Source organism: Anas acuta, chromosome 13, assembly GCF_963932015.1.
Source record: "Anas acuta chromosome 13, bAnaAcu1.1, whole genome shotgun sequence".
NCBI lineage: Eukaryota > Metazoa > Chordata > Aves > Anseriformes > Anatidae > Anas > Anas acuta.
In genome coordinates, this window is record NC_088991.1 from 12,740,949 (window position 1) to 12,767,477 (window position 26,529).

At 43.9% G+C, this 26,529-nt stretch overlaps 1 protein-coding gene across 1 annotated transcript; it reads left to right on the forward strand.

The window, feature by feature from the left end:
* The first annotated feature begins 3,731 nt into the window (after positions 1-3,731).
* Positions 3,732-9,418, forward strand: LOC137863681 (protein FAM162B-like). Its single transcript, XM_068697048.1, has 4 exons — positions 3,732-3,982; positions 6,013-6,118; positions 7,572-7,680; positions 8,388-9,418. Exons 1-4 carry the CDS (start codon positions 3,820-3,822, stop codon positions 8,493-8,495), a joined length of 486 nt encoding a protein of 161 aa, XP_068553149.1. The 5' UTR covers positions 3,732-3,819; the 3' UTR covers positions 8,496-9,418.
* Positions 9,419-26,529: the final 17,111 nt, after the last annotated feature.

Consider the following 26,529-nt stretch of genomic DNA (forward strand, 5'->3'; position numbering starts at 1 on the left):
TTTAAGTTTCTCAAGATTCAGTTTGGAGGAGATAGGAGGAGAGAACAGAAGTATGTGGAGTACTGTTCCCTGAAGAGGAGGGATGGGCGCTTGGGCTCTGCAGGTAAGTGAGATATTCAAAGCAATTCATTGCTCTTGCTGTGTTAAATTTTATTCCTGGAGAACATTGAGTTGTCTTGTCTCACTTATAATTTTACAAGGCACAAGCTCATCTAGAGTTGTTTGTATGTGCTACGAACAAAAGCAGAGCTCTGTAGCACATTTAATTAGATGGGGGGAAGGTAAAGAATTTTATGATAAGATTATCTTCTGCTCCTCATCACCATCCTGGTACGTAAAAACTTTGTGTGGTATGCTAAGCAGAACCTGATGGTAAGCTATATAGTTATGAGGACAGTGCATGTGAAAACAATGCAGTAATATTTTTTCAGTTAAATACTCCTGTGAATTCTTTTGTGAATATGACTAAAAATGTCATGTAGTCTTATGAAAATTAACCAGGAGATTTAAAGAGGTAGTCCTGCCTGGGCTTTTTGGAGTGATTGTTGAAAGCAGATAAAGAAGTTTAAATGAAGAAGTTTAAATGAAGACAAAGACTTAAAGAAGTTTAAATGAAGACAACCTGGGTCCAAATTGGACCCAACCTGGGTCCAAATTATTCATTGCTGTGGTAATTTGGCAATAATCAGGATTAAGGTGATGGGAATGACACTATAAAAGCAGTCAGAAATCAAAGAGTAATGTATTTTATATTGTGGCTTTTTGATACTGGTTCTATAAAGGCTTTTGTGTACATTTAGGGAGGGGAGGATGATTGACTGCTAATCCTGCTTGCAAGAGCAGAGTCTGAGAAGGCAGAAAGGATGTTGAGGGTGTTGAAGAATCAGGAAGGAGTCTTGTGAAGTTGTGTGTAGTTTTCCATCTTCAGCACAAGCACCAGTGTGCAGCAAAGTCTATAGCTATATATCAATCTTGCAGAGAAAAGAGAAATGTCATGACTGTCACTGCAGCTGCAAACCATCTTCTGTTTTGTCTGAACTAGCCTGCTCCTTTGTAACTCAAAAACCTTAAGACCTGTGCTCTCCTCTTGCAGCGAGGGTCAGAGAAAGGTTGGGGGATGTCTTTACAGCTACTCGCTGTGTCTTATCTGTACTGCACAGGGCTTGTTGAGGAGCTGGGGCCTTGGTCTCCTCCTGGCAGAAGAATATTGGCAGAGGACAAGATGGTGCCTTAAGCCTGGTCTTGCTAATTTTGCATGTCTGAACAAGATGTTACTGCTATATAGTAAACTCCATGTCTGTGAGCTTAACAATCATGAAATAATGGTTGTGTTCTGATAATGAGACACTGATGGGTATCCAGCTATGTCTGGATGATGGGAGTGAAAAAAAAAAAAAAAAAAAGAGCCTTATAGGGATGTTTTTTAACCTGGGTGGGGGGACATTTACTTGCTGGGCATAAAACACCTCTCTGAGGAAGGTTAAGAACACCAGGCTGCATATAGGAGCCTTGGTCCAAGAGCACCCTGCATCTCTTGTCTGGAAGAGACTCAAGATACTCTAGGTCAGAGAAAGATTCATGGTGCACGAGGGAAAGTTTGATTTCCTAATGCAGTGGTGTGTATAGCTTTTTATTAGCTGTCTTGCACTGCAGAGCAAAACTCATCCCAGCGATAATCATTCCCAGTGCCAGAGAAATGAGTAAAATTCAGGAGCAAATAACCGCCTCTTGTGGTTTCATGAGGACCTGTGTGTCTTTGCACTTCTAAATTCTGGCATAATAAATCCTGAAGTGCTGTTTTGCTCGCAGCAGACATGATTAATACAGCTGTTAGCTGGTGTGTTTTTTAAAGGAAACAATTGGCAACCCCTAGGTGGATAAGCACTGGAGGCCTGGAAACCCTGTGATTTTCTCTGCATTTGAGAAGCTGAGAGAGAAAATAAAAATGATATATATATTTTTTCTTTTTAAACCCAGACTGGGACATGAGGTAAAGACAGTCACTTTTGCAATAAACACTTTCAACATACCTGTTAGGGTGGAAATCACAGCAGCTCACCCTGTCACCTCTAGCCCACCTGCCCAGGCAGTGAGGGATGTCTGAGTGGACAAGGCCCATTTTCCACTCAGCAGCTCTTCTGTGAGGTGAAAACAGGGCCTGTGGGGATGCTTAGACATGCTGAGCCCTGTAAAATTTATGCTATAAATGCAGGTTTCTCTTCTGCACACCCCATCTCCCCCCATTGCAATCCTGATCAGGACACTGTGACTTTACTAGGTTTCTCTTCTGCTTCTTCCAGCATAATCACAGCCACTGATTTCTGCTTGTTTGCAGATCTAGTTTGCAGCTGGAAGCTCAAACCACCATTTATTTTCTGTATGGGTTCCTAATCTGGAAATGGATCTAATTTGCTTTACTGAATTACACGCAAATTAAGCTAAACACATTGTGTAATGTCCGGATGCATTGTGGAGCTTTCATGAAAGAGGAAAAGGACCGTTTGTCATTGCTGCGTTTCTTCTTTCCTCAATATCAGTAACTTTGTGTTCTCAAAAATATAAAATGTCTCTATAAACACTGGAGTTTTTCCTTGGGGCCAGGAGCTGGGTAGATGGAGATGCATCTGTTTTGCATCTTTCATCCTCTCAGCCATAAAAGAACATCCTTGCCAACATCCTGAGCTCTATCCCCTTGCAGTTGCTCCCCTCAGAGTTAGACACACTTTGGTTATCTGCAATATTGCACTTGATAGTATTATTAAATAGTTCTGAACATTTTCCTTTTGGCAATAGCTTCTTCCCTCTTGAATGGATTTTTTTTCTTCTTGTAAATCAGCTTTGGAGCCTCATACATTTAAAGAAAGTAAATACCTCACTGCTACAAATGAGAAAAGTATTTTGCATTTTCATTTCCTGACCCATCAGGGAGAATTTGTGCAAAATACAGGAGAAATGTCAAAGTGAAAAAATGGCATTGTTTTTGGTTCATTCTCTGACGAGCACAGCTGATGTTATAAAAAGCACCCAGCGCTAGTCAGACTTTGTGGAGACTGAATTGAAAGAGGACAAATACTTCAAAAATTAGTGCTACTTTTCAATGTCCAATTGTACTCACTGACAAATACTACATCACCTGAGGTCTTCTACATGATTTCTTAGTTTACTGATTTAAACCATGTCTGAAATACTTTTATTTTCTAGGAAAGTTTGCTGTTTAGATGTGGGACTGTCATGATCCCAGGATGGGGTCACCACATGCATTTACAGCTACAAGCGTTGCCTTTAGTTTCCCTTCACTAAACCATCTTTATTCTGAGACAGCAGAAAAGCCTTTCCTCTTCACAGAGGCTGTTTAACAGGACTGATTTGCAAGATTATTTTCTTAGCTGAGAACAATTAAGAACTCTAACAGCTTAACTGACTGTGATAATTAACAGTTACAAAGCCTATCTTTGTGGAGAATATAGCACACTGTCCTATTTTAGTCCTAGCGTAATAAAGAGTGAGGAAAAAAAAATAAATACCCATTGATATCCAGAGCAGTTCCCTAGGATGGTGAGCCTGGTGGAGAGCCCACGCTGGGTGTGAGCTGCCACAGCAGCCGTCCCTGCCTGTGCAATGCAGCAGGTTAGTCACTTTGACAAACAAGGGCAATAAATTTACATAGTCATCATGACGCAATTAGAAAATTTTGGCAGCCAATGTGGAAAAGCGTGCTACTCCCCGCTCACAGGAAGTGGTAGTTTTATGTAAATAACTTCTGGGTCAACCTTCTGGGCTCCAGCCGGTGCCCTGGCTGTTTTCAGACAGCAGCCCAGGATGCTGGGGAGGCTCTTGGGCAGCAGCCCCAGGCTGTGGTGGTGGGGGGCTCGCCCGAGCACCTGGAGCCCCCACACTGCTCCGCTGCTCCTGCGCCCTGCCAGGGCCATCGGTGACAAAGCCAAGGGTGTGCAGGATGTGGTGCAGCAGACAGCTAATCCAGGTGGGTAGAAATGCTTTGGTCACTGTTCTGTGCTGCGGAATGGAGGGGAAGGTGTTTGTTTTTTTTCAGGAAACAGCTAGGCAATGACCCTTGTTCCCATCTATGGCTGTGCTATTTCAGTGCTGCATTGGGGTTATAAGCATTGCTGAGGCACAGAGAGAATCAGAAGTTCCAACTAGTAGCATATTACTCGGGAATAAAGATTTTTGTGTTAAATAGTCCTTCTCCTGTGTTGGCAAACAAACAGACATCTCATGTCCCGGCATCTGTTAATTAAAAAAGAAAGTAAAAGTTTCTTCTCACACCCTGCTGCTGGGTTTCTGGTGGAGGATGGGTGCACATCCCCACACGTTCAGGGACGGTGATGCCTGCTGCTGCCATGTGCTATCCCTCCCCACCCAGCACACCTTGGAGGTAAGGGGTATGCCATCTCGGACAGGGATATTGGAGTAGCTCAGTGCAGTAACTTAAAGGCAGTGGATGGGTTTATTGCTCCTTCTAGTGAGAAGGAAGGTCAGATCCATGCTTGGGCATCATTCTAGCCTGATCTTCCCATCAGGGAGCTGCTTGGTGCCCCCTCCAGATGAGGTCTCTGTACCAGGCAGCCCTTCCTGCAGTGGCCAATCTCTCTGGCACAGTTTCTCTTTATAATCCATGCCATCACCTCCTTGGCCATGCCTTTGCGGATTCTTCACCCTAGCAAGACCAGGCTGTGTGGGGCTGCTGGTGTTTCCATGGAATGAATGTGGCTGTCTAGAAAAGGGCTTTGCCCTTGTTTTCCCTGAGATGGAGCCTGTCCTTTTAGCAATCCATCCTACTGCTGACTGCAAATCAGATTCAGACTTTCACTGATATTTCAGATGTCTCTCTCCTGGTCTCACTGGCACTGGTTAAGAAAAATATGAGAAGCAGGAGATTAAATTTACCTGGGGACTGAAGTACCAAGATTCACACCTAGAATTTTTCAGCCACTCCCAAGACCTGGCACACGTGAACACACTTGGGGCCAAGACACTTAATGTAACTTTACAACTCAGCACAGGCAGGAAGAGATGCTCTGTGCCCTCTTCTGTATCTGCAGCGATTTCCTTTTAGCCAAACATCAGTAATTCAACAACAACCAGGGAGTTGGGGACACTGAGACTGTCCATGTTCATGTCCATGTCCATCCCTTTCTGCATGCTCTGGGGCATGCCTGCCTCCCCCACAGGGCACTACTAAAAACACCAGTCTCACATTTGCAAGTACAGGGCATCATAATCCAGAATCTTGTGTGCACCCTGCCTGGGTGCATGAGCAGATCCAGCTGCCTGACAATGATATGGGCATGCAAGGCATAAAACAGGTTTTGGGCTAGCCATTGCTTACCCTATTTTCACAGGGTTTCCCTGCCACTGGCCACATTGTGGCCTGTCACTGGGCTTGTTTCTGTCAAGAGGCACTGGAGTCTCTTTTTCAACCTTCTCACAGTGACAGCATGCTAATGGCATCACTGCGGTAGTCTGCTGGGGTGTAATGTATCATCATTAGATTACAGCAACGTGGTACCCAGCTTGCATGAGAACAACAGCCTCCCACCAGGCTGTATTTTAACAGACCTCATCTCTCTATCAGCACTTTCCAAAGGAGATGCTGTTGAGGACTTATTAGTGCTGCTGGCAGTGTGCTGAACTCACTATTTAAAAGCAAGATGCAAGCAGGGTGAGAACATACTGTGGGCTTGGGGTGACTTCAGCCCCACATCCCTTCTGCCTCTTAATAAGGAATGTTGGAGAAATTTTTAGTTTAAAACCCACTTAAAATAAAGAAAATACATATTTTTAAATTGAATAAGCTCTAAACATAAGCAAGTATCTCATATCAGCTACATAATCCCATTGATATTATAATGCACATTTGGCTCTCACAGAACAGAAAAATGCTATTTTGAACTTTGAATCCTTTTTCTCTGTAACTATATATTTTTTTTTTTTCTTCTCTTCCTCTTCTTAAGTTTATCTCACTGTTGCCTTTTGTAAAATTTCTTAAAGGTTACAAAGCATTCATGAATGAAAGAAGGCCTACAAATTTTGATAAAAAGGTCTTAGTATGGGCAGGACGCTTTAAAAAGGAGGAAGACATTCCCAAGTACATAACGTAAGTATATGTAAAACCTTTTTCCTTCTGATGTTAAATTCATTTTGCTTGAATGATGCTTTTGGATATGAACAAACAGATTGAGACTGCAGTCTGCATTAGTCAGAAGTGTGTTTACAGGGTGGGTGTTTGTGGACTGCTATGCTTTTGGGGCTTGCTGCTACTGGTGTCCAAAAATAATCCCAACTTTTGGGAGCATTAACTCCTTGTTATACCTTATGAAGTACACTGGATTCACTTATTTTAAGTAGCATAAGTTTCAGACTCAGCTGAAGTGTCTTTTGCAAGGCAAGTAGCTTTGTAGCTCAGAAATTACCATGGTACAATGTCATTTGGGTTTTTAATATTCTTGGCTAGCTTTTATTGATTAGCAATTAATAATACTACATACATTTTAAAAGAAAGTTAGGGATATGCATAGCTCTGGTGACAAACAAAGAATTCCTCGTGTCTGGTCTGTGGTTTTATACTCCATGATATCTCACATCCCGTGGAATTTTGCTAAAGGATTGTATTTCATTTCAGAGACCTAATGTCTCCAGACTTGTGGCATACTGGGGGCTCCTCCACTTGGCCTTCCCTTTGCTAAGTAAAGAAATCCACAGCTGGACAGGATTTCATGAATGACTCAGGTTGTCACATTGTAGACTCTTGCAAATATGAATGGTTAGATAAATCCTGTGAGTCACTCATGGGAGGTGGAGGAGATTTCTCAGCAATGGCTGCACACAGTCCTTTGGGAAGACAAGTCTGGACGGATGGTGCAGTTGTATGCTCCAGCTCAGTCTCAGCCTCTCGCTGCAGTAGATACTGGTGTGCCTGTTGCCAGCTGCCTGGCAGAGGTCTACATGGTGGTGAGACAGGGCTGCAGGGCACTTCATGCATCTGGGAAGGGGATGTGGCTACACATGCAATCACCACTTTCTGTGCCTTTTTGCTGCATGAAAGCTCTCTATTGTTCTCAGCCAAAATGTCATACGTGTGCTTTTATTCCACTGTGAGTAACATGGCATGGCCCCAGTGTTTCCTGGTACTGTGCAGCACCCCACACTGTGCCCTGCAGCTCCCAAGGGTGGACCTCTTGTAATTCTATTATCACGATGAAATTGCTTTTCTGTCCTCGTAATTTTTAGCTGTTCATTCTGTTGTGAAAAAAGATACAAGAGCAGAGTTTGTTGTTTGTGTTGTTGCTGTCAACAGCTGGGAGTAGCAATACCTGACTCTGTGTGTGTGTGTGTGTGTGAAGGGGGTTGGCCAAACCTTTCCTGCATAGGCTTTTTTTTTTTTTTTTTTCTTCCCTTGAGTCCCGTAAGCACTTGCAGAAAGAGAAGGTTAAATTCATAGTACATAAAAAGGCAGTTGCTGGAAGATTTGAGGATTCATTATCCAGCTCTCCATGATCTTATTTCCCACATGCTGCTACAGAATGGAAACTCTGTTCTGTCCTCCACAGCTCTGAGGTCCTCGATGCAGCAAGGAACACTGTGAGGATAAAGGTTTGCTATATCATGATTGCACTGACCTTGCTGGGCTGTTTGGCCATGGTAATCACAGGCAAAGAAGTGAGTATTGCTTCTGAGTGAGGTGAACTGATCCACTTAAATGTATGGTCTGTGTATGCTGTTTGTAATGTTCTTTTTAAATAAGCAGGCGGTTGACAGATAGGTGTTGAGGTTAAGTCCATATTAGCAATATTTGCATGGGACCCCTATCACCCTATTCTCCTGAGGAGAGATTGACACGGAAACACAACTTGCTTGTTAATGTGTTCCTTCTGACCTACTTTACCGTAAGCCAGTGCACTACAATGCCCCATATCATGGTGTTTCACCAGGAGGCCAGTCCAAAGGTTGTGGAGCAGCTCAGACAACAGCAGCAGAGCCTGGCCCTACCCTGCAGCAAGGGAAGTGGGGCTCCCATGGCACTGCGCAGCTAACCATTGGGCCACTGTGGTTATTAAAAGATACGAGACTTGTTTCCCCATCCCATTGGTGGGGAGGGAGGGTCTGCAGCTAGACTAGCATGTCCCAGCTGCAAGTGCTGTGCCCTTCTTCCATCCTGCTTGCTCACCTGTAAACATCAAGCAGTGCAACTTTTCCACTAATTAGAAGCTGAAAATGATGACAGTTTAGTAAAATGAGGAGGCAATGTCTTTCACTACAAAATATCAAAAAGAACAGTGTGATATCTAAGCGAGTGGTGCAAATACAGGGAAATTTAGTGGTGGGAAATGTGTGCGTGCAATGATTTTCACCATTTCTTTTCAAAGGCTGCCAAAAGGGATCACACACTGCTGAGGATGAATGAACAAAAGAAGGCCAAATGGAGGGCTGAAGTGGAAAAAGATCAGGAGGCAGCTGCTGTGAAGCCACAATGATCAGGAACAGATTTACAATAACAGCAGGAGATAAGCGACTTGCACACATGGCATACATACCTGTTTTCATTTTATGCTTTGGAACTTTTTCCCTGCAACTCCAACAGAGCAAGGACTTTGCTTCTTAAAAACTGCTCTGTACGGACTGTGAAAATGTTACGGAAACTCCAAGGACTGCTTTCTGTGGTCTCTGGTCTTAGTCACCATGTTCAGCTAAAAAGCAGATGTCTCTAAACTGGGAAGAGTGAGAGGGACGGGTGCAGGACTCCTCATCTCTGGATCAGCTTCTTGTGGTGCTGTCAAAAGTGATACAGAGCTGGGGCAAAACAAGTCTGAAAAGTCTTTTTTGAAACCAGAAAGAGGTCAAATATCTCTACCTCTGAGCCTACTGCCATTGTTGTTCCCTCTCCCTTCCTGTGACAGGGGGAAAGGAGGGGCGCGAGCACAGAAGGGCTGGAGGGGTGTGAACAGGCCCTCGTGACTGACTTGGGCCCAAAGGGGCTTCGTGCCAGAGAAGCTGATGGTGGTGTGGAGTGGTAGTGTGGGCTCATGGAGTGGTTTGGTGGTTGTGGGGCAGCTGACCTCCTGGGAACCCACACCCTGCACAGGGAGCCTATCTGGAGGCACCATTCGTCCTGTTGCACTTCACTGGGTCTGCTTTTCCATCTTCTGCTTCCAGTCATTGTCATGAAAGCTCCCTAGCTCTTGCTTAGTTGTGATTTTAGTCAGGATTAATTGTTAAAACATGGTTTGCTAAAACAGAATTCTTTTTAATCACCATAGTTCATTAACTTATAATAAAACAGCTGTCCAATTACATCTAAAACAAACACTTCTCTTTACAGCTTCATCTAAAGTGTCACCAAGCTCTCTTGGATGTTGTTTAACAAATGGGAGAGATCCTAATAAATTATTGAAAGTTCCATTTTCATAAAGTGATTAAACTTTAACACAGACCTCAGTTCACACTTGTGGTCTGAACCCCTGTGCATCATTCATAAATCCTTAACACCTGTAAACACGCCCACGGAGCTGGGTGCACTGCGTGGGGTACCAAAGGATGCAGAGTGACAAAACCCATCTGTCTCACCCTGGCCACCACAGGAGGTGGTAAATGCTGTAGCCAAGCTCAGCTTTTGTTCTGTGTCTTGAGCATCACACCAAAGCTTTTCTTTGCTGCTGCTGGTTTGTTACTCACACAGGGTATACTTGGGCTCCAGCAGAGTCTGGAAGCTCCCACTCAGGTCTCACAGGTTTATTGTGCCAAAAATAATGTCCACTTACTGCTGGTATATCACTACATGAACAAATTGCTGGCAAGGATGGGATCATCCCCAGGGCTTGGGAGTTAGTGGTCAGCAGCTGAACTCTGGCACTTTGTCTCCTGTGTCTGTGGTCATTTGGTGGCTTTTTTTTTTTTTCCCTTCTGAGGCCTTTTAGGACCACTTTTCTCCATGTTGCACACCCATTTGGGATGAGGAACGTGTATGAAAGGGATGTTACATCTGTCACAAGCTGGTGTTCACAGTCCTTGTTTCCAGCTCACGGACCTGTACAGTACAATTTGCAAAAAGCGATGTCTGCTCCCTGTAGTATTCCCTGTGAAGCACATCTCAGAAAAGTGAAAATAACAGTCTAGGACAAGTACCAAGTAAGCAAGTCTCTGCTGAGATGGTGCTTTTTGCCTGCACAGGTAATGTGTGCTCATTTGTTTTATGTGACCTGGTTTTCTTGGTTAGTGCAATAAACCTGAAGAATTTCCTCAAAGTTAGTGTTCACTTGGGGATGAACTAAAACATCTCTGGTCAGTTGCTTAGGTTTATTTATTTTTTTAATTCTTAAATGGCCCTCATGTACCCTTTTTAAGGCAGCACATGTAACACTTAAAGGAGCCCATTTTGATGCTTATAAACAAAATCATATCCATGTTCTGAACTTACCTGACTTAAACAAAAAAGGAGAACCTCATAACCATATTTAAAGAACAAGCAAATTGATTATGACTTTTTCCATTCTGGTCTTCATCTTCCTGCGCCTGGAAAAAAAAAAACAAACAACAAAACCTGCTTCAGGTATGAATAATCGTCAAACCCTTTTGAATAACATTAATCTCTGTTGACTACTGTATAAAGCTGCTGCATTACACATTGTCATTAAGAAGAAGGAAAAATCAATCCCTCCTCCCTGAGCCAATGATGATGGGTCACTTCTGAGCAATCAGATGACCCAGGTGCTTTTGGGCTCTCATGAAGAGCACTGAAGATTATGTAGGGGATAATCCTTTACCAGCTCCAGCTACAAAATTAGTCATTTTAATATAGTAATATTCCACCCAGAATCAATTGGACTAATGGCTGGCTTGCACTCAGTGACAAGTCGCTGCTGGTGTAGCACAGCCTCGGCTGGAGCCGTCCCTGTAGTAACTGGAGATGCCAGCAGAGGACATTGTACTGCTCTGATGCCTCTCCGACACCGGGGCTTATCACTGCTTGTTAAAATCGGTTTCCATCTGTGTTTGCAGAGTCCTTTAACTCTTCTCTTGAAAAGCTTCTAATTAACACAGCTTCCTGAATGTATAATTGGCTGAACCTCACCACCTTAAGGTAGTGTGTTTTTTTTTTTCCTCCTCCCATCTATATTGCTTCAGAGTCACACCTGATCCCACAGTCATTTTAAAAAGGGATAGGAGTTGTTATTAGGTAGGAGATATTCTTCCCTTTTTAATAGCATGCCCTGTATCTACCCAGCCTGTCCCTGAGGACAGCAGGAGGGGCTGGGTCCTCTTCAAGGCAGGGGATAGAGCTGAAGGCATGCTGGTTTGTCATGATGCTCAGGCAGACTGGGGGTGAGTCCTTTCAACTCCCATCTCCTCGTTTATCACTCTGCACTGGGAGGAAAGAAAGCTTTCTATCTTGCAGGATTTTTTTTTTTTTTTTTTTTTTTTTTTTGTCATTTTAATGATCTCCTACATGGAAATGGTTAACAACGGGCAGTTGGCTGGTGCCATAGAGGCTTGTGTTATAATAATTATTGGGAATGTTTTGCCTGGTAGCTGGAGCTAATCTAATTCTGCTTCTATTAAAATCAATGCTGTATTTCCTTCTGGCTGTGTTTAAGAGCTGTCATCCACTGCTTTGGAAATCCCTCTGATTTCTAAAAGGTCAGCTTCCCCAAGGAGCCCAGTTGCTGTGGGGCAGAGTTAAATACACCTGAACTTTCTTCTACCAATGAGGTTATATCAAGCTTGCATGCAAGGCTGTGTATGATGAGCATCCCAGTGCCTTGGAGAGAGGGTGTAAGATGGGAAACTCTGAGCTCGGAAGATCTCTGTCTCTCTCTTGCTTGTTTTGTCTCTCTCTTTGACCTGCTCAGGGGGTTTCTAGTGACACTTTGTTTCCTTCCATCCATCTGCTTTGATCAGCTTGTCTCCTGGTATGCAGCAGGACCCACACGATACTGCACTTGTGAAGGACATTTTGCCTGGATGCAGATGAAATCTTGCCATTTGGAAAAATCTCATTTTAAAGAATTTCCTATTCTTTCAGTGTGTAATCTCCCACCAAGCTGGGAAACTGCTGCTGATTTTTAAGGTTGAGTGTACCTGGCTTCAGCTTCCAGGCATTGGACGTTGGCTTCAATATGGAGTAAAAAATATTCCATCTCAACTCCTTCCTGTGTGTATGTAGTTACCCATCAGCTTTCTTTTGGAGTTGAATTCCTAGTATTTTCAAAAAATCTGTCCTTTCTGATGTTTGCTTGGTGGGTACCGCTCACTCACTCGTCAATTGATCTCTGGCTGCTGCTGGCCCACAGGAGAGCCCTGCTGCTCTCTGGGATCCACACACCTATCGTGATTTCAGAGCTAGTTTAAACACCATTCTCCTGTTTGTATTTGTCATGAAGTTGTTCTAGCATAGCAGGGAAGCAAGACCAATGCTCAGTAATTTGAAATAATTAATGGATCATTTATTAATGCACTGAGGTAACATTAGAGCAATTTTCCATGGTTAAGTCATTTGATGATCATTAATGCTGTATGATTTATTACAAAACCACTGTGCCTGTCATATGATGAGCAGGTAGCTCCTGAAAGGTTTAGTGCTCTAAAAGGACCAGAGCTTTTCAATTCTCTGCTCTCTGCAGGATCCAGACACAGACCTCAGCTCTGTGTTGGTCGGGCTGGTTCCACACCTTGGTTGAGCTTGGAGGCAGCCTTCTACATGGAAACTTGAAGCTCAAATCTGATTTTTCCTCTGTGGTGTTGCATTTCCTTGGTGAAGGGGTCCAAACCTTGAGCTATGTGGTCAGGGACTGCTATTTGTTGGTGTGTGAGGGCTTGCCAGGGGGAGAAGGTCAGTCTGGAACATGATTTTGCAGGAAATAGCTGAGCTCACTCATGGCTTATGTATGCTCTGCAGCGTGGACAGTTATCAGAAACTGCCAGTGAGGCTAGACCAGAAAATCAAGGGATCTGCATGTCAGTTTGTAATATGCGGATGAGGTATGGTCCAGAGACTTCTTATAAATGAAATGGAAACCCAAACAACCCAATGAATTAGTCATATGCTAATTACAGTCATTCCCAATGGTTCATGTTTCTGTTTCCACAGACTGTATTAATGCAAACCTCACTCACGTGGTGCGCTGTGAATTGCATACAACTCCTAGCTCCCTGTTAGCTATTTTATCATTGTCTAAGCATTGGTCTGCAACAAATTTCTAACAGCAGGGCTAAAATCTTTACCAAGGGCATCCACCAGAGCTATAAAGATGTCATTAAAATAATGCTGTTCCAGGGCAGATAGAACAGTCTCCAAAATACAGTTTCAGATTGTACCAAGGGGCTGGAGTAAGCCTTGAAAAGTAGGAAGTTAAATACCCCAGCATTTCAGTGCACTAAGCCCCATGAGAGGCAATTTTACTTGACAAACAAACCTTAATGTAAAGCAAAAGTACAACTATTGCATGTCGTGCTCTCCCACTCGTTTCCTTTTTTCTTCTCCCAGAGCTGTTGTGCGGGCGGTGCAGGGGATGCTGTAAGCTGAGGACTGCTGGGTGCCTGCCGCTGTAGCACGAGCCCACGCACTGGCAGGGGAATGCTGTGGGTTGCCAAGTGCTGCACTGTGAAACTCTGCAGAAATGGGCAAAAAGCCGACTGTGCAGCTGCAGTATTTGATGTGCCAACTCCCACAGCCTCTCTGTAGCTGCTAATATTTAGTGTTTGAGGAGTTTTTATCTCCTTACTGCTTAGTGACTTTGCTGAATGCACCAGGGAGGCATTTTGAGCTCATTTCAGGTGAAGTCCAGGTGCCTCTGGACTTCCATGGGTGACAGCTGGATGTGCAAGTGTCTCCTGCTGCTGGGAGCATGCAGGTGTCCTGCCAAGATGGGCTCTGGGAAGGAAACTGAACAGGATGAGGAGCAGAAAGCTGCTGCCCAGACAGCACTGTGTGGGCAGCTCCCCAGAGGTCACTGCTTCCCTCCCAGTGTCCTTTACCCCAGGCCAAACTCTGACCTAGCACCTGGATGCTCTGCAGCAGAAGGTGCCATCCTCCCCAAAGCCAGAATGAGAGCCCAGCTGCTATGGGCACCTCAGGGCAGCTTCGTCTCTACACCCAGAGGTGTGAGCTGCAGTCCCATAGCTGGGGCCTCCACCTGCCCTCAGGGTGACAGGGCTGGAAACAGGGTGCCCAGCCTAGGGGAGAGCAGAGTGGTGCATCCCTTCTGCTGTCACGTCCTTTCTCTGCCCATTCTGCCAGCATGGGCAGCTGCTGCTGTTCATCCGGGCTTCCCACAACACAAAGCACTCTGCAATATTCGTGGGGTGGGAAGCTTGACTTTTTTTTTTGAGAAGCTCAAAATGTACATTGGCAGGTCAGACTTCCTTTTGGGAAGAACTAGGACAAAGGGTTCAGCAGAGCAGCCCAATTCCCAGTATTTCATTTTGGTTCAATTAGACAGAAATAATAATAATAAAAAGTCCTGGCAAAAGTGTATCTAAATATGAGTCTGTCACCCATTTCCAGAGCCACTTTATGTGCACAAAGAAATGCACCAGACTGGAAAATAATTTGCAATATCTCTCAGTTTTTTTTTTTCTTTTACACATATATTTACATAAAAGAAAGTAAAATCTCTGCAGCCTACCTTTATTTCAAAAGCAGGTTTCCCTTGAGACAGCGAAATAGTGTGGCTGTCTCATCTGATGGCTGAATGATGAGAATTTCACTTTCAGCCCTGTGCAAAGAAGCTGAAAGTTTTGTGCTGAGAAGAGACAGCTGAAGCTCTGCTTTTCTACCACCTCTGCAAAACTGGGGCATCTAACCCTGCATGTCTCAATGGCTCTTAGCGGATGCTGGTGCCATTTTACACATCCTAGAGGCAGGGAGATCAGTGATGTGGCTTTTCTGGGTTTACCTGGCACCAGTCAGGGCTGCAGCCACTTCCCTTGGTCCCCTGGCTGTACTCCAGACAACACAATCCCAGCAGAGGGGACTGCATTCAGGGTGGCATGTTCTGTTTGACCCTTGTGCTGCACTCAGTGCAACGTGCTAGGCTCAGCAGAAATGTGTGTGGGTGCTGCCAGGGCCATATTATCCCCACCTTTGCCAAGGAAATTGTAAGGGTTCCCCACAGCCTCTTTCCTTGCTGTGCCAGGTGTGGGGGATGTAGCATGTGCAATGTGTCTGCAATGCAGACACCGGCCTGCTGCACCCCAGGGAGCAGGGGTACTTTGAGAGGGGACAAGTGCAAGTGTGGACTGTCACGGGCTGCACCCATTTCTGTTTTGCTTTTAGAGCTGAGGCCTCAGGACGAGCCAAGTTTAAGGGTTGTAGTTAAAAGCATCTGGCTGGCTACAAGCCATCCTCTTCCTCTGACACCCTCCTCCCCGTTAATGTTTTCATCAGCAAGCAAAAGCGGTTTGAGTTGTGTTTAAGGGGGGTCATGACCTGGAAATTAAGGCAGCCCTTCACGTGCACTGACCAGCCTTCTCACAGAGGCTTGGCCAGGGTCTGGATGCTCTTACGCAGCTGTCGGTGCAAGTTCAGTGCTTCTTAGTCAACGGGTTCCCTTGCTTCTCAGCATGCAGGAATACTTCTATAAACAGCAATAAAAACATGTACTTAACCAATAAAATGGGCATAGGAGCTCTGACATCCATGCATCAGAGCTGAGATAACGGCTCTCTTGGAAACTAGACCTCTGTGTGGGCTGAACTGATATGATTTCTGACTGTAGAGCCATTACCCTCCATTAGCCCCCCGCTGCCTCGCTGTGCTTGCTGCAATGTGTGCTGTGTCCTGTGCTAGCTGTTAGCCCACCATTAGCATTCCCAAGTCCCTGCACTGATCCTTCTGGATGCTGAGCAGCTGAATCTGGGGGGCTCACTCTGTTCTCTCATACAAGAGCAGGCAGCAGCGCTCTGCTTATTGGAAAACCAACCCCAAATCACCCAGCTGCAGACAATGCAGCTCTCCTGGTGCTCATCCCCACCCCACTGGGGCAGTGGGTCCTCGCCAGCTTGTGCTGCTTGGCCAGGTGCCTTGCTGGGCATGAGGTGAGCTGTATTTGCAGCCTGGGCTCCCCTGGCAAGCTCCCTAGGGATGGGGATGATCTCAGCAGGGAATGGAAAGTGGGGTCTGATGGTGGGCCAGGGGCTTGGCACTGACATACACTGCTCATCACACACACTGTGCACCTCTGCTGATGACATACTCATGCATTTTACTGAACAAGTCACATTCCAGCCAACAAAGCACATTTCTTAAGGGAAAACCTGTCTGCCTGTCATGAATTGATGTGTATAAATCAACTGCATGCTATTTACCTGGCTCCATAAAGCCAGGAGTAGTTTTACAGCACTGGTCCTCCAGAAATATCAGCCTCACTCTGGAGAGGTGGAGGTGCAGGTAACGGTTTGTGGTCTGAGATGAGGGAGTAGGAAACAGGAGTCTGTGTAAATGATCTTAATCTTCTTCAAAAAATCTGCATTTTTGAACTATGGGTTGTTTAGTGCTTAATTTTCTAGACTGTAGTCTTTCAAAAAAGGAGAGTGTGGTGAATGGCTTAATGTTGCAAATGGTATTTGTAATGCAGGCAGGGAGCAAAGCACGGGAACTATAGGGCTGTGCAGCTTGAAGCCACCATGCAGAAATCAGTGCCTGCAGCAGAGTTGGGTGCACTTATGTGTGCACTTAGCAGTACCATGCACCCACCAGATCTGCTGCTGTAAGTTCCCACAGCCCTTTTCCCTGCTTCCAGTGGTGGTGTACCCATGCAGGCTGGCAGCCCCCGGTCCAAGGTGGGATTTTCTGGTTGGCTTTGCTGGGGTGGTGGCAAGCTCCGGGCAAAGCCACTCCTCTCCTGCACAGGCACCAACGTTCTTTCAGTAACACCCCCTTCCTCCCCCTCAATCCCTTGTGAGAGAGGAATGGGGCTCCTACATACATATTAAAATGCAAAACCCACAGCCTGACATCCTTAGAAAGTTGACCTTGGTGCAAGAACCACTTTAGTGACTCCAATTTTAATTGTCTGGAGAACAGATTTTAACCTAGCTTGAAACTAGAGGCAGATTTGCATAACAATTGATCTAAAAGCTCCACTACCTCCCACAGCCAGAACAAGGAAACGTGTTTCTGGTAGGTTTTATGTTTAAAGTGCTTCTAACAATGAAGCAATTCAGTGTTTAAGTACAATTTTCAGGTTCTACAACAATAGCCTGCTGCAGAGAAAACTCCCTCCCGGCATTTCCTCATTTTGAAAATGTCTCTTTCTAAAGTTCTGCTCTGAAGCCTGGGCACATTTTAGCAAAAACTTTCTCCTCCCTTTGGCTTACCATGGTGTTACTTGTTTAAGATTCAAGCAGTTCCAGAATACTGTTTTATTTTTTTTTCTTTCTTTCTTGTAGCAGAAAAAGCCATTAAGGCTAGATTCAACTTCATGAACATGAGCAAAATAGCTTTATTAATGCCTTAGCTATGAGGAGTGAAAACTCCAGGCTGTCAGTTCTAACTGCAGGAAGACTCCCGATGCTGTGCTCAGGATGCATAATAGAAAAGGATGAGAAATTGCATGTCAACATGTCAGTGAAAAGCCTGTGAAAGTGAGAACACAAAATACATTGTTTACCAACGTTATGGTTCAGGCAGAATGTGAGAGCTGTCAAGTGGGAAGGAGAAAGTGGGGTCTAAGTTTCTACCCAGTTGGACTTCCAGTCCCTGTTAAACTTCAATTTTTTCCCCTTTCCCCTCTCCAGCTAGGAAGCTGAGGGTCCAGCCAAACAGCTGTTTATCTACCTCCCTCCACAGCAAATAGCAGTGTCCCTCCTTGCTCAGATTACCTACACCTCTCAACAAATCTCTCTGGGCTCTTCTGTGATTTACCAGCAACATGCATCAGGCCACAATATCTGGTTTCTGGGTGTGGAAAAAGACATGAAGTATTTTCATAGCCTCCATTTGGCAGAGCAAAGCTGAGCAGAGCTGCTGGCTCCAAAGAAAACAGAAGTATTTCTAGCCAGAATCTGCATCTCAGCAGCATGAGTTTTGCACTCTTTGCCTGGGGTTTTAGTGTTGGGCAGCACAGGATTTCCCTGGATGTGTTTGGCAGAGGCTGCTGAGAAGGCATGTTGTAGTCCCCAGGCTCGGAAAGGAGATGGGGCCAGTTCTTGTGCTGTGCAGCCTGTGCCATGCATGTCCCCTCTGTGGCATTGTTTGGGGCCAGCCAGGACCAGTCGGATCTGCCCTGTTCTGCTCCAATATACACAGATATTTCTTCTCCTGCTGAATTCCGTGGTGTTCTTAAAAATAAATTTCTGTTACGTAGTTGGACAGAGAATGAATGTGGCCCCTGTTTGACTGAGGATATGGGAAGACAGCATGCTCACACCTTGCAGAAGCTGCTATCTCCTCTGCCAGAAATGCAGCAGTATTTTATTTCTAAAGTGAATCACCATGGTTACCATGGTTTCAGGGAAGCAGGGGTCTATCATTGCCGAGAGCCTCGAGTAACTGCACAAGAAGAGTGAAGCTCCTTGGCCATGCCAAGGGGCTGATTGGCTTCTGTTTTCTGTGCCAGTGTTGCTACCCAGAACACCTCCAGCTATGGGGAGCAGCATTCTCTGCTCAGACCTCACGGCATTCCTTGTCTGTAAAGGTTGTTTCAGAGCAGCCCTATGTAGTTGCAGTACACTGGGTACAAGCCAGGTACCTTACAGCTTCAGAAAAACAGCATTTTTGTTTAAGAAAGCCCTCTCAGACAGGCCTCTATCCACAGGTATCTCCAGGATGTGTGAAATGTATCCTCAGAGCCTGAAGATTTTCCCAAAATGTGTGTTGTTATTATTATTATTATTATTATTATTATTATTATTATTATTATTATTATTATTATTATTATTATTATTATTAAGATCTGGGCTGTCAATCTGTACATCTTGGTTTGGGTTTTGGCCTTGGTTTCTTTTACACTTGTTTATGAAATCTTATACCATTACAGATAGTTAATCTGTTATGCAACCATGGAAGAGGCAGCTAATATTAGAAATGACTTTGGGGCATCCATGAGGATTGCAAACTGAAGCAGCCCATCAGGTGGCTTTCAGAGGGAGGCTGACAGCCTAGGCAGTGCCATTGGAACAGTTCCTGCCTTTGGTACTGGCCAGTATTGTGCTGATTAATCACTTTAAAAGTTCAGGAGATCTGTAATCTGCCTGGTAAATGATGAAAAAGCAAAATTTGCTCTGCAAGATTCAGAACAGAGGGCAGTGAGTGGGCTCTGAAGGTAGGACTTGCTCCCATTTTAAAAAGATCTTTGTTGATATAAAATTGAGTTCATGTAGGAGCCACAAGTGTATCATTTTTTTCTTTCCTTGGATTTTTTTTTTCCTTTGAGTGGAGATGATTCATTTGATTTTTCACGGCTCTTACCTTTCAGTTAAAGTTTTTGAAATGAGGGATGGTTTCTTACTCCCTCCAGCAGCAACATGGGGCTGTGAAGGCAGAAGATCTTAGGAGGACAGGAGGACTCTGCTCCTTCTCCTCATCTGCCTGCCCTGCCTAGTTTGTACTGGCCAAGAGCACCAGATTTGAAAGGGAATACTCATCCCTTGACAGACACAATTTCTTGAGTGCCAGAGTGACATAAAACAGGGCTACAGTTATGATGAACAGCAGAAATAAAAAGGAAGAATTTGACCCTTTGCACTTTCCTCTGTGAGTAAATGGCAACTTTTCAAACCAGCATCATTAAAGTGTTCAGGAAAAATGGCAGCTCATATAAACGGAGGCCAATTCCTGCTTCTGTGTGGACCAGTGCCACCAAAATAACTCTTTTTATGGCACCAGCTCCTCCATCACCAGCAGAGTGAGTCCAAGAGGAAAAAATAGACAGAGAGGCAGGAAAAAATTAATCCACCTCTATTTTTTTTTTTCTTACCAAATTGAATAACTTACACTGGGGAGTTTCTAGCACTTCTAAATGGTTGACTGAAGGTCCAATTTATTTCCTGTCACGCTCTCACATGCTTCATTGTGATGAGATCTGCCCTGAGAGTGCTGAGCAACCTCTCCTCACACCACTACACTGCCTGTGTGAGCTGCACTGGGCTGTGAGCTCCTCACCCACATCCAAAAACCCTGCTCACCCAGCATGCTGCTTGACCTCACCCCTTGAACATTGAGGAGGCTTTAGAGATTGCAACTAGTCAGACTGTAGGTTCAGTTTCCTTCTTTCTTTCTTTCTTTCTTTCTTGGTTTTCTTTTGTGTTTTGGAAATAATTAATGTATTTGCAGCTTTTTTGTGGCTTGCCACCACTTCTAGCAAAGGAAATGCAGTATGAGCTGTCACTAAGGGTAACCTTTCTTTCAGACATTCAGTGCATCTCTGTCACTGGTGCAAGGACATTGTCTTGTCTCTGTCACAAGTATATGGACACAAGAGGCAAGAAGGGAAGTGTAGAAAGGGGTAGAGGTGGCTTTTGTGGTGCTGGGGCGAGACTCCTTGCAGTCTGTGGCTTAGCTCTGACCAGAGGGAAGGCAGCCAGAAGGCAGCTGTATTTCTGACAAAAGCCATTTCTGAAGCACTTAATGATTTTAATAGCATTCAGTCGATGTGAGCAGATGAGGCAAAGCCAGGAAAGGCAGTTCTAAATGTGAGGCATTCCTGGGGAAAGCAGCCCAGTGCCAGGCTCCAGCAGGCACTTGAACTGCTGCAAACCAACCAAGCTCTGCCAGATGCAATGCAGAGACACCATGCTGGCTGGTGGGGCAGATGCTGGGGACAGAAGCAGCTTGTCTGTGTGAAGAAGGAATCAACCTTCAGTACACCCCAACCCCACAGACCAGCAGGTCTACTGGGCCAGAAGGTGCCTGTACCAGAGCCTGGTGGGTTGCCTTGTCCACATACCTTCCCATGCACACAGGAGTTGTGGGCATTTAAAAAAATCCTCAGTCTGTGGTGTGACTATTTCATTAGTGGTCTGCCATGAAAACTGGGAAGAGAAAGGGAACACGGATATGCTGAATTTATTAGCCCAGGACCTAACATTGTATCATCACTGAGATACTCCTGGCCTGGGACAAAGTGCTGTTGCAGAGGGTGTGGGCTGCATGGGCTCCCAGCTGCAGCTCCGTACCATGCGTTCCCATGGTATTCGTGGTTCACAGGTGTGCATTGAGAGGGGGCCCTGGACACACCACTGTGAGACACTGAACCTAGGGAAAGGCATCTGTGCAAGGAAAGATCTAAGATACTTCTAATACATAGCAAGTGCAGGAAAATGTGTCTGTTTCCTTCAGCTTTTCAAATGTGTCTGAGCCTTAAAATCTGAAAGTTGACAGTACTCTCCAAAGAGCACTGAAGAAATTGAAGAGCACATATCGGTAAAAACAGCATCATTTTTCTGCACTGCACAGGGATGCAATGCTGAGAGCTGAACAGCACATTACGGCATGCATAAAATTAGTGACATTGTGTTTTTGTTTCCTCCTTTGATTAGGAAAGCTTGTTGCAAGTGGTGTGTTTAAACAGATATTATGCAGGATAGCGATAACCGGTTTTAAGTCATTATACAAGCAGTTTAATTTCATGTTGCTCTATAAATAATCTAAGTCTATTTGCATGCATATTCTGTTGACAGGAAGATAAAAACCATAATTCCTACAAACAACATAACGATGTTATGTCAGTAGCAAAACAAAACAAAAAAAAAAGAAAAAGAAAAAATCTGCCATTCAAAACTTAATGGTTCAATCATTAAAAAGTAGAACGTCATCACATCCAGTAAAATTCAAAGAGAGTACCCCTCCAGCTATAATCTCCAAGGAAGTAGAGAAAAGACTCAAGTGTAAAAGAGAGGGTATGTTTTGCTTCATAGATGAAAATACTGACTGATTTCAGCATTCTCTGGAGCAGCTCATTGTATTGTTATAGAGGGTGGTGTGTCTTTGTGAATAACTTAGATATTCAAACAAAGTAAACTTCATATTTTTTTGACTATTCTTTGTAAGAATGACACATTCTTACAAGAGAAGAAAAGAAATAGCTTTGTAGTTTGGCCAAGAAACCCCTTTAAAATAGATTTCTCTTTGTTCTGAGTCCAAATGCAAATCTGAACCCACTGGTGTGACTTGTGAAGCTCAAGGACCGTGCTGCCCCAGCACAGCTGCCAGTACTGGGGAAACTTTGCTGCCAGAACAGGCTGCAGAAGGGCAGAGTGTGTCCTGCTGCTGCAGGAGGTGGCAAAGCCTACTGGGAATGGACATAGCAGCCTCATTTTTACAGATGGCAAGGAAAAATATTTTATTTAGAAGTTTCTTGATGCCTGGCTTGAAGATTCTACATCATGCAGCCTCTAAAAATTTCATCCTTCTTGCTGCTGTTCCATAACCAAAGCTCGTAAGATATAAATTTTCACCAAATAGGGTAAAATCAAGATGTACTGGGAGTCCCTGAAGTGTTAAGAGCTGACATATGTGCAGATCTTTGGTATTGTGCAAGAGCCATTCTGACCCAAAGAGATTCAAGCTTCCTGGAAAATCTGTGCATCTGTTTCTTTCTGTGGCTAGCAAGAAAAAAAACACTTTTTTATTTTTTATTTTTCCCCACTGCATTTTGTAAAACTGGCTGATTTGGAGGTTCATCCTCCTAGCACTTTCAGGGGAACCTGAGAACCTCCTCAGACCTCTTCCTTTGCATAGGAGGTGATTTTTTTGAGCTCATGTGCTGTTAATTGTCTTGAAGTGAAGTTTTCTGGACAGGTTTCCTTGTTGAAGTCTCCCTCTCAGTCCTGAGCGCAGTAGCCCCCCACTAGCACAGGGCCTCCTGGCCTTTAGGCAGGATTGATGCACTCCTTAATGGTGTTTTGTGAGAAGGTGTATCCAAGCTTGGTAGGAAACCTAAAATAAAGCTTAGCTGTGCATAGCCTCGCACACCTCAGGGCTACCTAACCTGACCAACACTGTGCTGATAAATTCTGTACAAAAAAGCAAATTCATCCTGCAGATCTGTCTGGCAGGTCCCAAAAGCTTCACTGTGAAGAAGTGTCAGCAAAGCATGCTTATTCCTATCAACGGTGAGACAGAGATGCTGTCAGTAAATCCTTTCACTAGCTTCTAACTTTTACTTTTTTAGAGTTAAATAATGTTTTAAAAGAAAGAAGAGTTCACCCTTCTTTCATGTTTTTTTTGCTCACTTATTTTCTTCTGAATGAAATGTTAAAACTTCCAGCTGGTGTTTTAAAGAAACAGTAAGAAAGAGGGACTCTGCTTTTAGTGTTGGTCCATTAGGTCTGCTGTTTGTTCGCTATTTATTACTCCTTAAGACTTTGCTTTAATTTAACAATTTAATCTGCCAAAAAAAAAAAAAAAAATGTCTTTTCCAAAGCCACATGTGCCAAGTCAAGGAAGTATTACCATTCTGTTGAGGCATAGCACTGGTAAAGAAAGCCATTGTACTCTCTGGAAAACACAATTCATTCATTTCACAGTGGGTGGTTCTTGATTATCCAAGTCAAGTTTCTTAATAAAAGATGCCTGTCGTTGGAAATAATAAGCTGGAGAATACTTCCATGTTGTAATTTAGCAAATATTCTTAGCGCAGCAGTTAATAACTCAACCATTTTAGAAGCTGCACTTTCCAGATTTTACATCTAAGTTTTGAGGCTATGAGAAAATGCAGGGCCTCTCATCAGTTCATAAAAGACAAACCTAAAGTACATTTTATTGAATTAGACAGAACTTCCATTTGTGGCCATCTTAAACAGCTGAAAGTTTTTGCATTTCCATGTTAGTTCTTGCTTTAAATAAGTAAGGAGGTAAATAAATAAAGAGATTTCAGTGCAGAATAGGTTCCTTATAAGGAACAAAAGGACTTAAGAATAGATAGCACAAGAGTTCAGGCTAGCTCCTAAAGGAGACTCAACCAAGTAAGAAAGTCAGAAGAAATACCTGAAGGTATTTAGACTGCTCATAGCTTTTGTGAGGAATGATCTTACAAAAATGAAATTACTGAGAGTTAATCCAGCTGAGAGTTTGTGTCCCAGACGTTTATTGCTAGTCTTCCCTAGGGGAAAATCCATATGCCCATTGTATTGGTAGCTGGTGCCTCTCTTTGTGTAACGCTCAGAGTGAGGCAGTGGGTACAACTGGTGCTTGCTGCCGTGGCTCATGGGGGAGATGTTTGTGTTACACTCATTAAACTAAATTTTCCAAAGAGCAACACACATAGTTGGCAGCTGCTCTGGGTAGGATTTGTGTCTTCTTGGATCTAGGACATTCTCTCAGACTGGTAAACAATGACACTTTCCCTGTGCTTCACTGAACACATCTGGATATGGAGTTATTAAGCAAATGCCCTTTGATTCACAGTGGGGAATGGTAAGTAGCTCTCTATGGGTTTACCAAATGGCATGCAACGTAAGAAGGCTAATAATTTATCAACATACAGTATGCATTTAGACACTAAATTGGTCCCAGATCTGAAATAAAATATGAAGACCAAACAGATGAGAATAAAAACTGTTCTAGTATGGGGCTTCTGATCCCATGGGCACAAAGATGAGAGATGTGAAGAACTGTCTGCTGCTCCCACCCACCCAGGAGTGCTTCACTGACCCAGGGAGCCCAGGATGCATCTAATTGACTGATTTTTTTTAGCAAATGAGTAATTGATGGGTTATTTGTAAGTGACATTCTCATGGCTGGTTGGATATCCAGTGAAATGTGTCTGACATGATGGCTGGAAGCACTGGTGAGCTCTGGTCCATTTGAAGAGGGGCTGTGGTAGATAGAGCAGAAATACACGTGGCCTCCTTGGGGATATCCAGGCAGACACATTGTAAGGGAAATCTTCTTAGGCCAGTTTTGTTGTTCTGGCAAGTACAGTTTTTCACAGCCAGAACAAAGACCCGATGAGCACATGCCAGCCAGCTTCTGTACACTGACCTTCCTGTGCTGTGGCATCCCCTGTCTGTCAAGCACTCAATCTGCTGCACTGTCTCAGTCTATCACTAGCGCTTTTCACTTCCAGTTGCTGTCCCAGGATCTTCTGATCTTTCTAATAGTTGGTCCACATTAAAACTTTCTCAAAACTGCCGATTACCAGTGCAAATTAAGTTAGCTCAAGTTCTAATATCAGATACAGATATTTTGATTGAAAGGTAGACTTCATATCACAGAAAACTGTAGCTTCAAATCTGGCACACAGACAGACAAGTGAGTTCTTTGCAAAAGGACTAGATCCTGTGAAATAATAATCATCTGCTTTAATTGTCATGCAGCTGGGTTAAGCCTTGCCTCATTATGTTACCATTATGTGCATTAACATTTTTTGACAAAAGCACATTAAAACTGTAGATTGATCTTGGGGCACTGTGGAGACCATGCTGGCTTTCCAGAGTGTCTGGTAATGTTTTGTGTTTTGATGTGAAAGAAGATGAAAGGAATGAGAGTCTATTAGGCAGATGTTCTGTGTAGTACTGTGCCATTTGGTGTATCATGTTTTCAGAGAGGGATTTGACATGGAGCATGGCATGACAGAAGGAGTCCATAACCAGAACAAGTCAGGATACAGTAACAATACACCTGAAGAGACAGAAGATATATAAGATGAGAAGTTGCGAGTTTAGGTAACCTCAAATTTTTAATGGAAGATCTTTGATTTGTAAAAAGTCCAAAGTCTAGAAGTAAGGGGTTGGGTATCATTAATTTCAGCAGTTGTCTGTTCTCCTGTATCCATACATCTAACAATGAGACAGAAAATCTCTCTGTCCACATTAACTTTCTGTAACACAAATGTTCCCTGTATTGTACATACACGTATTTATATTGGGATGTCTTTAATAGCTAGATTATAACAAGTAAACCAGTTAGCTTTTCCTAGGACAGGGCAGCATAGGTGCTGGAAACTGGGGGGAAGCTCAGCCTTGCAGAAAGCTCAGCTCTGCCTGGTAGTTATGGAGATAACTCAAAAAGCTGAAGTCACATGCAAGAAAGAAAAAATCCATACTTTTTATTTTTAAAATTGTTGATTTGATGGGGGAGGGCAGAAATACCATTTGCACATATTTTTATATACCTTTCAGTTAGAGATCAGGCTGATTACCACCGTGGGGGATTTTGGACAGGCTCCTTGATTTCTTGACACCAAGATGCTTTGTTCTTGGCTCTGCAACACAGTGCTGTACAAACAGCAGTGACTGAACTTTAAGAGTACTTGTGAGTGGGTTTTAGCTCTCATGTCTTAGCCAAGGGAAGCTAACAAGTATTCAGACTGCATTTTAATTACCACAGCATGAAAAGTGAGCAACAGTGATCAGGAAGTTTCACTGGAGATGACTGGTATTTGATGGAACAGCACAGGAAGCCCATGACTTCTCCCTCACCTTCTTGTCCAGAACAGCTCTCCTCACTCATATTGAGGATACCAGTTGTACCCTCACTCTAACTTCATCTCTGGTTTCACTCATCTGGAAGTGCTTTGTTAGCTGTTGCTTAGGGACATAACTAAATATGGATCTAGCTTCTCCTCTCTG

Excerpts from the sequence above, each read along its gene's own strand:
- LOC137863681 (XM_068697048.1), top strand. The coding sequence starts at position 3,820 with ATGCTGGGGAGGCTCTTGGGCAGCAGCCCCAGGCTGTGGTGGTGGGGG. Across the intron at positions 3,983-6,012 it reads GCAGCAGACAGCTAATCCAG|GTTACAAAGCATTCATGAAT; the intron begins GTGGGTAGAAAT and ends AATTTCTTAAAG. Across the intron at positions 7,681-8,387 it reads TGGTAATCACAGGCAAAGAA|GCTGCCAAAAGGGATCACAC; the intron begins GTGAGTATTGCT and ends TTCTTTTCAAAG.